This window comes from Littorina saxatilis, linkage group LG5, assembly GCF_037325665.1.
Source record: "Littorina saxatilis isolate snail1 linkage group LG5, US_GU_Lsax_2.0, whole genome shotgun sequence".
Taxonomy (NCBI): domain Eukaryota; kingdom Metazoa; phylum Mollusca; class Gastropoda; order Littorinimorpha; family Littorinidae; genus Littorina; species Littorina saxatilis.
In genome coordinates this window covers 46,301,822-46,319,215 of record NC_090249.1, presented here as the reverse complement: position 1 = coordinate 46,319,215, position 17,394 = coordinate 46,301,822, and the positions used below count along the sequence as shown (strand labels likewise).

The 17,394-nt window shown below is 44.2% G+C and overlaps 1 protein-coding gene and 1 long non-coding RNA gene across 5 annotated transcripts in view; both read right to left on the bottom strand.

Moving 5' to 3' along the window:
• Positions 1-1,557: 1,557 nt before the first annotated feature.
• Positions 1,558-2,410, bottom strand: LOC138967289 (uncharacterized). The gene is made up of 2 exons (XR_011455902.1): positions 2,236-2,410; positions 1,558-1,910 (listed from the first exon to the last, which is right to left on the bottom strand). It is a non-coding gene; the product is annotated as an uncharacterized lncRNA (long non-coding RNA).
• A 1,225-nt stretch (positions 2,411-3,635) lies between these two features.
• LOC138967260 (3',5'-cyclic-AMP phosphodiesterase 4C-like) overlaps positions 3,636-17,394 on the bottom strand; it is a 248,808-nt gene continuing 235,049 nt past the window's right edge. For all 4 annotated transcript variants that reach the window (XM_070339784.1, XM_070339782.1, XM_070339785.1 and 1 more), the window contains 7 exons: positions 17,040-17,233; positions 16,311-16,409; positions 15,459-15,623; positions 10,863-10,962; positions 8,909-9,186; positions 8,363-8,545; positions 3,636-8,011 (listed from right to left, as the gene is read on the bottom strand). In XM_070339784.1, the coding sequence (XP_070195885.1) occupies positions 7,631-8,011; positions 8,363-8,545; positions 8,909-9,186; positions 10,863-10,962; positions 15,459-15,623; positions 16,311-16,409; positions 17,040-17,233 (1,400 nt within the window). In that variant the 3' untranslated portion in view covers positions 3,636-7,630. The remainder of the gene's footprint in view (positions 8,012-8,362; positions 8,546-8,908; positions 9,187-10,862; positions 10,963-15,458; positions 15,624-16,310; positions 16,410-17,039; positions 17,234-17,394) is intronic.

Below are 17,394 nucleotides of genomic sequence, written 5' to 3'. Positions count from 1 at the left end.
TATGTGGCCAGATGTTTACTTGGGGTAAGAACAACCATCCACTGGGTCACATACCAACAATCAACAGCCTGCGGGGCTCTGTTTGTTTGTTTGCTTAACGCCCAGCCGACCACGAAGGGCCATATCAGGGCGGTGCTGCTTTGACATTTAACGTGCGCCACACACAAGACAGAAGTCGCAGCACAGGCTTCATGTCTCACCTAGTCACATTATTCTGACACCGGACCAACCAGTCCTAGCACTAACCCCATAATGCCGGACGCCAGGCGGAGCAGCCACTAGATTGCCAATTTTAAAGTCTTAGGTATGACCCGGCCGGGGTTCGAACCCACGACCTCCCGATCACGGGGCGGACGCCTTACCACTAGGCCAACAGTGCCGGTCGGTGCTCTGTGCACATAATCAATTCATTTCTTAACGGACTCTTATAATGACAGTTTGGGAAATTAATTCATATAAAAATCCCGTTCTGTACAGAGAGCACACTAGTGGCTGTGTATTTTTGATATGTGTCCAAGTGCATGAGAGATTTTTTGTGACCCTCCACCACGGAATGTCGAGTCACATGTCACCTCGCACGGTTCTGCACTAGGCTTAATATAAGTCTGGGGGGGGGGGGGGGGGGGGGTCTGATAACAGTGTGAGGGTCACCTTAGTCACAGGCTTACAACTCAAAAAGTTTTTGCTCTTTTCTAGAACGGTTTTCACCACTGGAAAACTCTTTAGGAAAATGTAAAAATATGAAAATCATGCAAAGGTGACATGCGACTCATTCCGTGGTGGAGCCGGTCACATTTTATCACAAACATAAAAAAAGCCTAACTAGATCTGAGATGGTCAGTTAAACTTTTTTCACGGAAAGGAGTGTGCCTTTAAGCAACAATTATTGTTTGTGTGCACATTGTTGTTTGAAAGCTGCAGTCCCATACAACTCAGCAATGGTGGGGGAGAGAGGGTGTTTCGGGACGAATGCCCAGAGTTGCTGACCTTATAAAATTTTTCAGATAGTGCGGTAAATGATTATCTCCCTTCCTTCAGGGTTACCTACAGAGTGATTTGATTTATGAAGTCTTATATTTGATTTATGAAGTCTTATATCGCGCGCGTATCTCCAGACTCGGACTCAAGGCGCAGGGATCTATTTATGCCGTGTGAGATGGAATTTTTTACACAATACATCACGCATTCACATCTACCAGCAGATCGCAGCCATTTCGGCGCATATCCTACTTTTCACGGCCTATTATTCCAAGTCACACGGGTATTTTGGTGAACATTTTTACAATCATGTACAGAATTCTGTACAGCAAACGCTACCCGAAACCCCACCTATACGGCGTGTATGACCTTGAGAGCTTCAGTCAACGCTTGAATTTTGCAGTGGTAACATCCGGTTTGCTCTCTCAGAGCTGAGCATATTTGTCAAGAAGGATCGAGCAGAAAAAATAAACGACCTGGCAGGGATTCGAACTCGAAGGCCTCGGGGCCTCGAAATGTCGGGGCCGATGTCTGAACCGCTAGGCCACTTCACCAGTGTTGTCAAAGATAAAAAAAATGATAATTTTATATCATTCTACACTTGAATTACCATTCATGCGTTGCAAAAACGTCAAAATTGCCATTAAAATTTGCCTTTATTTGCAAACATGTTTCACGGAATCGCAGTACATGTTTACACCGTCATGCTACACGACATTCGCGCCATGCAAATAGCTGCGATATCTCTATTTACAACATGCAAGAAAAATGACAAGAACAGTAATTGAATCTCTCCAAAGCTCTGTGCAGTTGAAAACAGACATCTAAGAAATATTTATACATGTATATTCACTTCTGAACAATGGGCGGATGGAGATATAAATCATGCTGCTTCAAGAATAACATAACATGAATTTATATCAATGTTTTTCCTTCTTTTTCTCACCGGCACGGTTGGCCTAGTGGTAAGGCGTCCGCCCCGTGATCGGGAGGTCGTGGGTTCGAACCCCGGCTGGGTCATACCTAAGACTTTAAAATTGGCAATCTAGTGGCTGCTCCGCCTGGCGTCTGGCAATTTATGGGGTTAGTGCTAGGACTGGTTGGTCCGGTGTCAGAATAATGTGACTGGGTGAGACATGAAGCCTGTACTGCGACTTCTGTCTTGTGTGTGGCGCACGTTATATGTCAAAGCAGCACCACCCTGATATGGCCCTTCGTGGTCGGCTGGGTGTTAAGCAAACAAACAAACAAACAAACCTTCTTTTTCTCAATTGGCGCAGTAGCCTAGTGGTTAGGACATGAGACACGAAGTCTCGAGGTCGAGAGTTCGAATCTTCGCCGGGGCGTTTATTTTTTCCCCTTGATCTCTCTTGAAGATAAAATATGATCAGTCTTGAGAGAGCAAACCGGATGTTATCACTGCAAAATTCAAGCGTTGACTGAAGCTCTCAAGGTCATACACGCCGTATAGGTGGGGTTTCAGGTAGCGTTTGCTGTACAGAATTCTGTACATGATTGTATCCCTATTTTTCAACCTCGTAGCCCCGGAAAGTCATAAATAGACCACAGCTTTAAAGGCATATGTACGCGCTCCCGTGTTTACAAAGTGTAGTTTGCCCATAATCGATGTCAAACGCACCTTAAGACCATGTAATGACGATATGTCGCCATGCGCGGACCATATACATGCATTACAGCTTGTTTTAGAGTCTCAAAAACTTTGGATGTAAACAAAGACGCGGAGTTATTTCCCTTGCGTCAACGCTACCTCTGTTGGCAAATCTATAAATAGGACGATCCAGATCAAAATGAAAATTAACATATCTCAACATTGAAGGGGTCCTAGACCACAATATTTTGCAGGGAACTTAATTTAGCATGTCTCCAGCTGTTGGTAAAGCAATTAGCGTGTATAGTCATCGAGTACATATGGCTTTAAAGAGACTGTTAAATTTTACATTCTGCCTTCAACTTCTGGCTTGCATAATAATTTTAATTGACTTAACATTTTTATTTTTATTTTTGGGTCCTCCATGAAATTCAGTTTTCTCATTATGGATTCTTGTGCATGTTTCAACAGCTTATCACCAGTTTTTTGTGTGGATGTGATTGAATTAACTCGTTGATTTTAACAGCATGGTGTACATGATGGAATCAGAATGAAGTAAAATGTTAACATTTCTTGCATGAGTTAATTGTGTTTGAAACATCAAATTTGACTATAAATTACTGCAGTACATTGCAGACATGGTTTGCATGCCTGTACTAGCTGAGTGACTTGCATGTTTTACAATTTGATTTTGTGATTGAGCTCAAAATTTAAATTGCTGTTGTGATTGACATTTTGTGTATTTGTTTCGAATACATCACCTCAATTTTAACTAATAGGAGTTACCTTACTTACGAGTGCTAGTTAAATTGAGGTGAGTATTCTTAAAAATAGTCATTTTACTTGTAAAAAATACATTTTTTCAAACACATGCACACACACACTCTCTCCCTTTCTTTATACAAGATTTTATCTTTTTCACACACACAGGTCCTCTCTCCCTTTCTTTCTAAAAGCTTTTAACATTTTTCACACACACACGCACACACACACGCACACACACACACACACAGATGAAAAATTCATTTCATCAGAAGAAACAGTCATGTTGGCTTCTTTCATGTTTTTATTAATATCAGCTGGTTCTGAAAGTCAGTAACCACAGGGGAGGGGGGTCCAAAGAGCGATATCACATGACATATCACATGATCAAACTTGCAAAATGACTAGCTCTTTGTCAAGGGGCAAGCAGCCACTACTATACACAAGCTTTTTTAAATGTACACCAGCCAGGGACTTCAACTGAGGCGGCTGCCCCAACTGCTGATGATTAAAACTGGACACAGTACAAATTAGTTAGTCATAGCTTTAGTTCAAACTGACACAAGAAAAAGTCAACGGCTTCACTGCACATGCAATCCTCGTTATTTTCTAAAAGACTTTCTGTGTAGTCAGTTATCACTCTTGTTTTAATTAATTAATAAAAGCAAACATTGAATTGACTATGAATACAAGTAATAACACCAGTTAACAACATGAGATCTCTATCAAAGAGGTTTTGAATTGTGAGCAGAGAACGCTGTGGTTTTGTACAAAGTTACGCATATAATTCACACATGTACGGGAACATTACAATAAACAGATTCTTCGTGGTAATAACAATCTCTGCTACTCCAGTTGGATATCGGGTTACCGCAGGTTTTTTTTACCCTTTTATCAGAGACCAACAGAGGGATTGAAGTTTGCAGGATGGGTTTTTGGGACACATACTCAAACACACACACACACACTTCGCTCACACGTACACACACTTCAGGATCATTCAGGCATATTTCTCTCTCGTCTTTTTTTTCTCACTCTGGGGACAGCTGCAAGGGTACAGTTGTTCAGAAAGGAGTACATTTTTCTCAGCCACTGCCAGACTCAATATAAAATTATTAAATCTGAGGGTTTCCATTTCTAATATTAAGAACTCTGTTCCAACAATGAATACATTATCACTAGGTTGCTTCAAGCATGAGGTAGGCTATTTCCTTTGAGGGGGTCGCATGGGTGGGTAGGAGTCTATGTGGATAGTTCTCGAGTCCAGTCTTTCAGCAATGGTTAATATGCGACCCGAGAGACAAAAAATGAAATTTACATCATGAGAGTGTTTTACAGACTTTTTAAATCAACAGGAGAGTAATAGTTTAATACCCATGCGGACTTGACCGTGAGTTATGACATTTTTGAGCTTGTCAAGGTCAATATTAATTATGCATTCAGTAATTTTCAAGAATATAGCTGCTGATATGTTCGATGTGATAACACCCCTCCCCTGACCACTATTACAGTTCTAAAATGAACCGCTGATTGAAGGGACTTGTGTGCATCTGAACATTGTGTATTTTTTTTCCGTTATGCTGAAATTCTATTATGAACACTTTTCTTTCTGCTTATGCCTGATCTTTGTTAAATATTTCTTCACATTTATAAACCAGTGAAGTACTAAGAGTGTAAGAATCATGCTTTCATCATTTCAGATGTTTTGGATTATTTCACCTGCTACACTGTTCTATCAAATCAGGTACTTAATTGGCAGGTAGGTAGGATTAGAGGTATGAACAACAGTCAAGTGTCACACACGTGTCATCTCTTGTATGAGTGTAGAACTAAAGCACCTATAGCTACCAAACACAAACACATCAAAGACAGCAAATCACATGTACAAATCAATCACAGTATGCAAAGAAGACAGTTGAAACTTTGGAACAACAAACGCAAGAATTGAGTATTTAATTTATGCTACACAAACTGCTATGATGGGGTAGGGCTAGGGTGTTTTATAGTTAAAATGAGATGGGGTAGCTGTGGTTTGGTTCACTGAGGGGAATGAAATGATTTATGATATGGCATATATTGAGGAGTTGGGGTGGATGGGAGAGACAAACTACCAAACACAGACATAACATGATGCAAAATTTAAGCCAAGTAAATCATACTTTCTTCACTTAAGATTTAAGTGGCCATACTGTCACCACAAATATAAAACAATAAAAAAGTAAAAGCAATTTTATGCTTTCGACCCAAAGTACGTGCAGACCATATGCGGCAAAGCATAGGAATTAATAATATGTTAAACTCTGAAGTGATTGTGTTATTCACAGCAAGAAACATGCAATAACAATCTTTGCATTTCTCATATCTACAGTAATGAAGGTGAATTTCACATCAATCCCTTCTCAAAACAGAAGTTCATACATGTACCAAACAAAAAGAGAACTGTCTTGATTTGGGGAGGGTTCGTTGGCTATTAAAACTCACAACACTTGAAAAAATAATTATACCAATAATAAAACTGTGGAAACTGTGGAAAGGCTAAAACTGAAAGCAGTTTCTCTACTGGGTCTTTATGCCACATTTTGAGGATGCATGCTTTAAAATAGAAAACAAAGAGGGGGGATGGTGGAGGAAAATAAAAGCACTTGACGCACGATGTGGAGGGTGGTGGTGAACTAACTAAATTAACATGAACTTGATGAAATGAAAGCAGAGGGCACACAGAGAAACAAATTAACATGAACTTGATGAAATGAAAGCAGAGGGCACACAGAGAAACAAATTAACATGAACTTGATGAAATGAAAGCAGAGGGCACACAGAGAAACAAAACCGGGAATACGGGGATTGTTAAAAACCAAATTATCACAGCTGAAAACACTGACTGCGAGTAGGTCAGTCACACAATGTCAAGGTTTGTCCCTTTTTTGCAATGCAAAGGTTAACGATATACACTTGTTAGCAAAATTAATGGTACACACCAAAATAAGCAAGTCACACTCCCGTGTCTCTGTGATATTGCCTGTCACGAATCACAACTCATGACTATAAAAGATCAGGACATGGTTTATTATGTAAAGGGCAATACTGAACTTGCAAACCTTGCCTCAATCCCACTAGACGCAGTCAATGTTCATTCATAACATGTCTTCTAATATGCCATTTCTGTACGTTCACAACACACCTGAAGAGGCCTTCCTTTCCATACCTGCTGGGCAGGTAACTGAAGGTAATAATTAAGGATAATACAAAAAGCAGCCACTGTTAGTTCAAGTCCATATTCACTGAAAACTGCACCTTGGCATTTAACACAGTAAATAAGAGAATCTCTGTTTCACAGATTGTCAGGAAAGCAACTCTTGTCCAGAGCTGTCTTGATAATCTTTCCTTTCTGTCTCTGTCGGTACTATCGCGTTCGATACAATGGTGCCAGACAAAGGGACCAGCTGGGGTGGATCATTCCACAGGAGAAATAGGTACGTGCCACCCGAGTCTTGCCAAAGGTATTCATTGCGTAAAGGTAAAGTTTCCCACAGCGACGAGCGCCAGGATGCATGCAGGGGGTGTCGGAGAGCATCGAGTCCGCAAAGTTTCCCGCAGCTCAGGTCCAAATTAACGGAACATTGTCACAGATCTATCTTCACTCGGGCAATAATGTGCAAGGGTTGTATCATCAAGTCAGCAGAATTTGGTATCTGGAGGCGGCTCCAGGAAGAGATGCAACCCCTCTGACGTGGCGGGCGGGCTGGGAGGGGAAGGGAGGGTAGTGTACTTGGCATGATCTGGTTTGAGTTTTTTTCGTTGAGCTTCAGTGCATGCTATCACATCTTCCCTGAGAAGAACGTCTAGTGCAAGTCATTCTCTACATGGACGTGGGGCGGCAAGGTTGATTGTTATTGTCGGGCCAGAGGGTACGCGGTGCCAGGCGGTGCCAAGGAGGCAGGACTTAACCAGCGGATGTTTCGTCTTCCTGTAGCGTGACGCCCTCCAGTCTCACTTCCAGAAGTTGGGGACACAGATTGTCCCAGATTCACTCTGGTCTGCCAAGGTCTCTGCTGTCAACAGTGTATTTCTTGAGCCGTTCCCAAACGTCGGGAGGGGAAGCAAGTGGGTCTCTTTGGGCTTCCTAGAACAGCTCTGCTGTCCTGATGTCGTCAGAATTTTTACCCCAACTCTCACCAACCCCTGTCTGCGAACGGCGAAAAATCCTCTTGCACTCTTGTGAGAAGTTAAGCTCCAAACTTGTTCTCTTTCACTCGCACAGTCAAGCCAGTGAGTCCAGTCTCATTTCTTAACGTTGGGGTCCTTTTTGACTTTGGAAACGGGGACTTTGGGTGAGGCGGCTGAGCTGGCGGTACTGCTGCCGCTGCCTGGTGCGGGCTGGTGACCCGAATGTTCGCTTCCCGTGCTCTTGTTATCACTACCCCCCTCTCCTTCCTCCTCTTCCTCGATGTCAAACTGGAAGCGGTTGGACTGGGGGTTGTCGGAGGCCTCTTCGCCGGGCGGCCGGTTGGAGCAGAAGGAGGATGACGGAGAGATGGGGATCATGGAGTGGTACCAGTCGCGGTTGTCTTCCAGTGTGTCCAGAATCTCAGCCGCGTCTGGATACACAAGGTCCGCCCACGTCTCCCACAATGGGTGGACGATGTAGTCGATGAACCCAACCTGTAACAAAGCAAGATGAAGGACAGGTTAGAGTCTGAGCTGTTTGCAAAAGGGAAAAGAATTCATCATCCCAGTTCTGTTACGAGATTCAGTATTCGAATTAAAAAGAACTGGGACAAATTTCACTGCCAGTCATCAAGTTACAGGCAAAGTCAAGTTGTTTTGCAGTCTGTTGAAATCATTCTTCAACAACCAGATTTTGGTAGGTCTCAAAAGAGATGTTTCACTGTAACAAAAGCGCACCACGCCTCCACCTACCTGTGGTTTGACCACAGTGGCAGAGCATGGAAACCTTTAGTCAACAATACACTCCTGAGTGGAAGCTAGTGGCAGTGCAAAAGCTTGACATACCTGTGACTTTTCCACAGTGGCGGTGTGTCGGTCGCACATGGGTGAGATGTCGAGGCCCTGCTGGCGCTCCATGTCGCCCTGTCTGAAGAACTCATTCATGACGCGGTCCACCCAGGTCCGGTACAGATCCAGTGGCTTGGTGGGGTTGCTCAGGTCGGAGCAGTGAACCATGTTCTGCAAAACCTGAAACCCAGCACAGGAGACTGTCAGCTTAGCAATGGACCGTGTCAACTGGAGCACACAATGTTGGTATGAACACATCGTCTACTGAGGGAAATTAGTTTTTTTTAATGAAAGCAAACTCATTTCCGAAATTGTATCCACTGAGTTGTTTGCTTTCAGACGATAACTGTTGCTGACAATGCATTAATATTGTGGTGTTCAACATCCTCCTCAACAAATCTCTGCTTCCTCCAAAACCAAAACGTTTGTGTCCCACAGAGGAAAGAAAACTATCAACAATCTATATATTATGTATCTTTTCTTGACTTAGTTTTCACTATATCCAGCAAAGCTAAGTGACGAGCGGTCAGAACAGGGACTCACCTGTATGCGGTCAGTGTAGTTGTCAAGGAGCAGGACGCCGGAGCCGGCCACCTTCTTGGTCTCCACCATGGTCTTGAGGTCGGCCAGGAGACTCATGTGCTTGGACATGTCCGTGGCCAGCACCATGTCGATGACCATCTTGCGCAGCGACTGCCGCTGCTTCTTGCTCAGGTTGACGAAGATGTCGCAGTTCTCCTCCTGCAGCAGCTTGAAGGCCACGGCCAGGTGATGGTTCTCGAGCACGCTCTCGTCGTTGTACATCAGCGCCAGTTCAGAGCCTGCAGCAACACAAACACAAGGTCCACTTAACAAGCTGTTTTGGGATGTGTTTGGCGAAAGATATAAAGGCGAAAACAGGCTTCTTTAAAATGCTGACAAGTAGCATCCCCCCCGCTCATAGTTTTCACTCTTCAAATGGAATAATAAAATGACACTAAAAAGCAGTCTGCTGATAAAAGAAGGCACATTCAAGAACTTGAAGACAAGGTAGCAGCAGGGGGGCCTATTAGTGCTTGTGTCCGTACCTTCATCAACATATGTTCTCAATCAAAGTATACTCTTTGTCCTTGTCCGACAGGAATAGTATCTACAGCTGATGAGGAGGGCCGAACAGCATAAACTATCCCTTTATTTGTTTAGTTCTGCAGCATACTGTTTAACGAGGATTCAATGCACCAATGTACGTCAGAGAGAAAGTTCCATTTTCCAGATGTCTGCACCATAACGGCATCAGTACAAAGCCATTAGCCTTTTACCCGCCCAGATCTGTCGTCAAGTGTGAACAGCAGGAGCAAAGCCTGGGCAATTTGAGAAACAAAGGGTGCCCCTTGTGGCATTTTTCACACCTATGGTTTACAAATCAAGACATTCTTGGCCCTCTCTCTTTCCCTCTCTGGAACAGTGGTGTTGGTTTACAAATCAAGACATTCTTGGCCCTCTCTCTTTCCCTCTCTGGAACAGTGGTGTTTGATATCAGCATAAGCAGCTGCCAGAGTGTGCACATCTTGGCAAAAAGTCCAATACCATTTTAACTTGGGGAGGGGGGGGGGGGGGGATTTCAGAGCAGGTGCACCCACGAGAAATAAAGTACAACTGAAAGTGCACTAATTCTTTGTCCTCTTAACTTTGTTTTCTCTGTTTCACGTGCATTTTGGGACAAAAACATCCCATTGGTGTAACCCACTTAAACCGCCTGACCCCATCAGCAAAGACACTCATCCTAGAACAGTTCTCAACCCAAAAGGCAATCTTGTTTGCAAACAGCCACAGGGTCCTTAACTCAGCAATCGCCCTCGTTCCAAGAGCAGCACGATTGTTGGGACCGAGTGCTGTTAGGGAGCGGGAACTGAAGGAACGGCAGACGATTAAGCCCATCAAGAGATCAATATACACAGCCTATCTTCCCATCAAGAGATCAATACCCAATCCCATCAAGAGATCAATACCCAGCCTATCTTCAAACAATCGACTCCCGATGGAAAAGAAACCCTACTCCGTCTACCCTGTGTTCCTTCTTTCCCTTTTAGGAAAGGAATCGACTTGTTTTTTGACTCCCCGGCTTCGAGTGGGTGGCAACAAAAATGGAGACAAACATGAACAGTCCCACTTTCTGCCAACCTTCCTCATCTGTAAAGTGTTTTGTCCTTAGTTCCTTGCGTGAAAACACGTGCTGCGCTGCTGGCCAGCCGCACGATCAAAACATCTTGACCTTCAGCTGAATTCTTTGCACAGTCTGTACAATAATCTAAAAATATCTTGAACTCTTTTGAGCGATTCTTGCTTTGCAGATAACAATGTAAATGTTATTCTTTACAGATATGCTTGGGTTTGCTTATAAGACACATAACAAACAAAACAAAACAAAACTATAACGAGGCTTTGTGTCCCAGGGACGGATGTTCGGCTTTAAGTTCCAAAGTGCACGTGCAAGTGACAAAATGGTGGCTATACTCACTTGTGTTGATGAGGTACTGGTTGGTGAGACCTGGATGATCCACGTCGTGAATGGCACAGGCAAAGATGGCCGCCAGCGTCTCCAGACTTGTGAACACATTCTGCAACACAGAGAAACAGGCCTTGGTGAACACATGTCTTATTTCTATCAAGAGAGAGAGAGAGAGAGAGAGAGAGAGAGAGAGAGAGAGAGAGAGAGAGAGAGAGAGAGCGCACATGTATATGTGTGTGTGATTATGCTTTTGCGCGAAATTAGATGCTGGGGCTATATATACTTTCCTTAACTTGTTTCTAGTCGACATCAATTAACTCCACCGATTTGACCACAAATTCGCTCAAAGGTGGACCACACTCCACAGAACTGACCAAGGGTAAAATAAGTAATTATTTAAATAATTACTTTTTATCTAACGCCAATGATTGTCGTCACGTGTTTGTCAGTGAAGGCGGTGCCGGATCATCGCTGACGGTAAAACGGACATCCCTTTTAATTGATCTATTTCTGTGATTGGGTCAAGTTTGCCAGAGGATACATTTTGCAGCCAGCAATCATATAATTAATTAAGCAAAGATTGCTGCTGATGGCGAGTGTCCAGACTAACGAGCGCCTTTGGCATGCACTAAATTCTCTCCGGTATGGGTCAACTGAGCTGTTTGTTTAAATTAGAATGTCACTGCCCGGTTGGGTGTGTGTGTGTGTCTCGATATTTTTTTGAGGAAAAAAACGCCACAATTAGCAACAGCACAAAGCACAACATGACAAGACTGAGGCAGGGGAGTGTGCAAGGCATGCATGGAGCTGCGAATGATAAAAATAACTACCGCCGATGTGCTACGCATTAGAATGCCATAAAGAATTAATGGCTGTAAAGAAAACTATCTGAAACCCGAATCTCGCTCAGGTTTGTTGCTTGATAACAGAGTAATATAAGAGAGGGTTTGTTTTAATGAAGACATCAACAAGAATCTGACGAAAACAAATTATTTTTGTCGATCGTACAAGGGACAAACCGCATCTCCCAAAATATGAGGAGATCCCATTCAAGTGTGTGTGTGCCAATAACATCAGAGCCTCAGAGCACACTACAGAAGCGATTGTGCAAGGAGGAATCAACAGAAAAACATGTTATGTCGCGTTCTAACCGCAGTCCCCGACTGAGATTTTCTGTAAATGAATTAGGAAACGGGAATGGGGCTAAGTGACTCCAATGGGCAAGCACTCCTCATTTTTCCCTCGGGACAAAACTCGAAGAACAAAAGCTCCAAGCGCTACCGACAGAAGGACCAATTTACCGTTTGGCAGATAACAAACACCATACCCTCGGCTACAGCTAGGGCAAGTGTGGCTTCATTGGAACGTTGTGTACGTGCCGAGGGTGTTTTCAAATCAAATCAACAGGAGTGTTTCGACTGATCGACCAAGTGAATTGAACTTGGAGATAAACTTGCCAATTGCGTTACCAAGATAAAACAGCCATCGAGCAAAACATGGTCTCATCTTACAGAAAGTCTATTTTCCCCCTGAAAATATCATTTGGCTTGTTGTCGGAGATAAGGCTTGAAAACACGGAGCGCAATCATTCTAATTCACGGCTAAACGTTTGCTGGCCGGTGGCACAGATTGACTGTCACAGATGGTCTGGATACGACAATTTGCAATGACCTCGGGTCCAGTTCTGACCGGGCAAATGTAACCCGCCAATCAACAAATTACCAGACCGGTCACTCGATAATTGGATTTGCGACACAAGTGACTAATCCCACAGTGCTACAGAGTCGATGGTTGGGGGGAAAAAGAAAGGGGGGTGGGGAGGGAGGAGCTGCCTCATCGAATGGAGGGCAATGGGTTTCTGGAGTGAGAGACAAAGGTTGTTACGTAAAGCTTCGAGTCTACCCCCTTCAAACGTCATGGAAACCAAAGATCTACGCAAGCAGAAAACCGGCATGACTTCAAAATATAGTGTGCCAAGCTTTGCTGAATGATGCGAGCTTTGGCTATCTTCCAAACCGCTTGCCTGTCATCAGTATTCACCTGAACGCAGCGATGCCAAGCTATATCTGCTAAACCTGTCGTGATAAAAAAAAACCTACCCCACCTGCTATCTACATTCCTCGGGATTTGTTTTTACCCAAAGGATGATTACTCTACGAGTTGCTGAAATTCCTCTCTTTAATATGAAACAAAATCTTCATAGTAAACAGTCGATAGTGTGCAGATGGAAATATAGAAGAGTGTACAGTTTCTGCATTGTGAAAATGCTGTATTTCTGGCAACCTTTGGCACAGCGCCAGCTATAAAGTGCACGTGAAACTGCATTGGGCACAGACAAACAGTAATGACAAAACAGCGTCAGCGTGGGTCTTTAACCGTGTGTTTTCACTTTGGCAACAATTTTAACTTTCATCGACTGAGCCTACCCTCTCCCTCTGCCGAGTCCACCCCCCCCCCCCCCCCCCCATCAGTCTGACTGTCAAGTTCTCTTCCAATAAACAAGTCAAACCTTTGGCCTCTGACATTCTGCGTCTTCGCGGACCTCACACGAATTATTGAAACCCGAAATGACAAGAGCGCAGACATATGTAGTGACAACCGGAGCTCTTGGGCCAGGAGGGTGGGTGGGTGAGGGTGGAGTGCTCAAAGTTAGATTGACCTGCACTTTATTCACCAAGGAAGATTGGGGAAACTGTCTTTCTTTCTTTCGTTATTTGGTGTTTAACGTCGTTCGTTTGTGTCAACTTGTTTACCGTCTGCCGCTTCCATGTGAGACCGTGCAGATATCGATCCGCTATCGCATGCTGGGAACTCAAATATCAAAGATCTTTCTTTACCTCAAACAGCGATCAGGAAATTGGAAATTAACTGTAACCTTTTGCTTCGCGTCAGCAACTATTGAATGCCACCATCGTAAGAGATATTTCCAGAATGTTCAAAGGATACCCGATAAAATCTCACGCTTGTTTAAAGGTCATTAGAAAGGTCAATATGTTCCGAATGGCAATAAGGGCAAACGGCTCTGACAAACAAACAACAAAACTTGTCCATGATATTGGGAAGCAACAATGCAAGAACGCACGTAGTCTGCCGGAAACTAAGATGGCTCGAGCCCCGACTGGCCGTAAAGAACAGCAGAGTGTCACCAACTATCCAGCAACACCCACCAAACTGCGCAGCTTATCTCCAACCTCTGACCCAACAAGAAATCAGCGTCTATGGGGGTACATTCCGAAAGGGCACAATTACAGCCTCCATGCAATAAAGATGCTCAATCTGGCTAAAAATAGAGAGCTGGAATGGAGTTGGGCGGTTTTGAGGGGTGGGGTTATCCAATCCTATCAGCTCTGAGCAAGCAAACTTGAAATCCAAACTCTTCAGTATAACTATTCACTAATTGCTCCTAACTGAATTAATTTCAACCATTGTTGTTATTGGAAACATCTCAAGCCCCTCCGCTTAAACGAAGCCTAAGTACGGATCTACCAGGGTAAGCTCAAGGCCTATCGTGTTTTGGAGGTGATAACAGTCTGCCAGTGGATGATAATTAGCAACAAGCCAGCAGTAAACCGAAGTGTATGGCATCGCCACAGCGCAGATAAGGCTGAATTATTTTCTGCTTTGTCCAACTCCCGATGCTGGCAGTCACGTCCGCCACGAGATTATGACGTCAAATCTTGCCCTCCGCGATGCTCGTGTCAAATCATTTCATGCTCTCAGTATCGGCAACCGCTGATTATTATTGTTATTATTGCGCCCAGAACGCATTACGTCGGAATGTGTTTACGATAAATTCTGAGTGTTTTGAATTCCCGTCTTTTTGTACGCGGACTGTTTTGAAAGTGCAACGACTGATGACGACATCAAACATTTCAACGGCAGGGGTGTGTGTGTGTGTCAGAGCATAGACCAAATAGCCTGGACCGCCAACTCGTCACGTGACCCTTCGAGGTTTCGACTCTCGACTTTCAGGGGCGCGTCGCGTCCGGTTTGAAAGGCCAGCGATTCGAAGACAGTGAAAAGAAAGCACGCTCCAGTTATTTGTGACAATGGGAGGTGACAATGAACTGGATTTTCCAAAACTCCAAACTAAACTTAACAAAACTCATCGAAAAACATGTTCCATATGCACTTTGCTGAGTTTATTTCAACATTTTCAGAACTTACCTCGGCAACTTCGTCCATGTTTACCGTGAATCGACACCGGATATGACGTCCCCCTGATTTCTGAAAGGCCATGTAAGCGTAGGTTCCTAAATGCGAGAGGCGCTACCTCGTACTAGAGAGAAAGAGCGGAGAGAGAGCTAGTTGGCGGTCCAGGATAAATGGTCTATGGTCAGAGAGAGAATTGCACTGCATTGGAATGGCCTCTTGCAACACCGTTCAGTCAACAAAAGCTTCAAACGTTCAACCAACGCACTCCTAAAACCATCAAATTACGGACACAAAACAAACATACAAGGATGGAAAGAAAAAAAGAAGACTTTAGGAAGAAAAGAACGAAAACAAACAACAAACAAACAAACAAAACAAAATAGACATATCAAACAAACACAGAACCAACCCCCTCCCGACACACACACATAGCCCAGTTCGGACACTCACCTCGAGGGCAGTAGCGGAGAGGAGGACGTGCGTGGACTGCGTGACGTCAGCAGCGTGGATGGCGTTGTGGTAGGGCGTGTCGCGGTGGTAGTGGTCCTCTAGGTGCATCAGGTAGGTCACCAGCGTGGACGGCGGGATCTTGAACGTCTTCACCAGCTCACGATCCTGCAACACACACGGAGGGGTTAAAAGTATTTCGATAATTCATGGTTCTATATTGTGATGTTAACGCCTGTCCTGCACTTGCGGACGAAATTCGTGACATGGATGGGTGGAGCTGCTGTATGCTGTAACCGGTAGCAGTGTGTGTAAAACAATAGAAGAGGGGCAGGTAAAGAGAGGGAGGGGGGGGGGGAGAGAACACGTCGGGTCAAAAGCATCACCAGCAAGTTCCTGTTACTAAAACCAGTTCGCCATGACCACACTTTGCTGTAAAACGCAGCGTCCTTGCAGGGGGTCCAGCCAGAAATAGCTAGAGCTCCATTTTTGTAACTCAACGATCTCGTATTCAGTTCTTTCCCAGGAATTATTACAGCTTCGCCCTTTCAGATCATATAAAATTACAATTTCCAGACAGGAATAAATTATTTAATAATATCAAAACCGTTGATAGCAGGGAATCCCTAAAATTTTATGAATCACAAGCAACAGGATGCACGCCATTGACAGCTGGGGGTAACACCGAGACGGGCCGGGACACGCTGGGACAGAGGGTAAGACTCCCTGTTGGGCGAAACAGGAAAACTGTCTAGCAAATGCAAATGCAAATCCAGGGCCGTCGTAAAAGCAACGTAACAAATCGCAGTCCTTAATTCAGGCTGGAGGAAGTGTCAGCACGGAATGTCTCCTTACCTGTAAAATGGTGTAGCAGACTGTGGTGAGAGGCCGGTTGTTGGAGAACTCGGACATTTTGAAGAGGTCGATGCCCCACGTGTTAATGTCTTGCAAACACTGGAACAAAAGTAAACAAACATCGTGATCGTGATGAGAGTAGTGACAGACGTAACGGTGTTGCTGTCACAGTCGTGCGAAAAAAGATAGTTCAACTGTCTTACTTTCTTCCCGGATCTTCAAACTCACTTTCGTCAATCATTAAAACCAAAACACAACTCCCTTTCATTATAATAACGCCTATTAACATGTACTTGTTTACTATTTTGTTTCCTTTAAATTTGAGTTGCAGACAGGTGACATTCCCCATCACACAGAAAACGTCCCCACCCCAGCTGACAACTGCTGTCAACGACCCTCAAGTTCTTCACACTCTGTACTATCTCTGCCTGTCACCCCTCAACATAATTATAATTTGTTTCTATGCAAAGGTCCTCGACCTTAAAGATCTTTCAGACTCTATGCGGCACTCTTTATGGAAACACCCTTAGTTTTTAAACGAACAAAGAAATAAATAAATAAACAAATAGATGCGCGTGGCCTTGTAGTTAACACATCAGCCTTCCGTGTGGAAGGATCGGGGTTCGAATCCCGGCCGCGCCTGGAGGGTTAAGGAAGGAGATTTGTTCCGATCTCCCAGGTCAACAGAATGTTGGAAGAAGAAGAAATAAATAAATAAAGTATCTGTACCTTGCCCAGCTCCTCTGTGTGCGGCGTCTCCACGCCGTACTTGGGCACGATGCCGGTGAAGCTGTTGGTGTGCTTGAGCTTGCGGACGCCGGAGATCTGGGACATGGGTCGGTTCTTCTCCTGGGGCAGGCGTTCCTTGACCGGTTCCGCCTGCTCCACCTTCACCGTGGGCAGATCCAGCTCCTGCTGCTTGTCTGTAGACACACACAGAAAGAACGGAGTGTTAAGTCAGCTGTTGCACTTTTCGTGTTATCTTCGAGACCTTGACAGTCTTGTGGTTGTGGTCGATAAGGGTTGTCCATCAGGCAACGATGTTTGACGTTTCGAGTAAATGCTTGTCCGATTTTCTGAGATT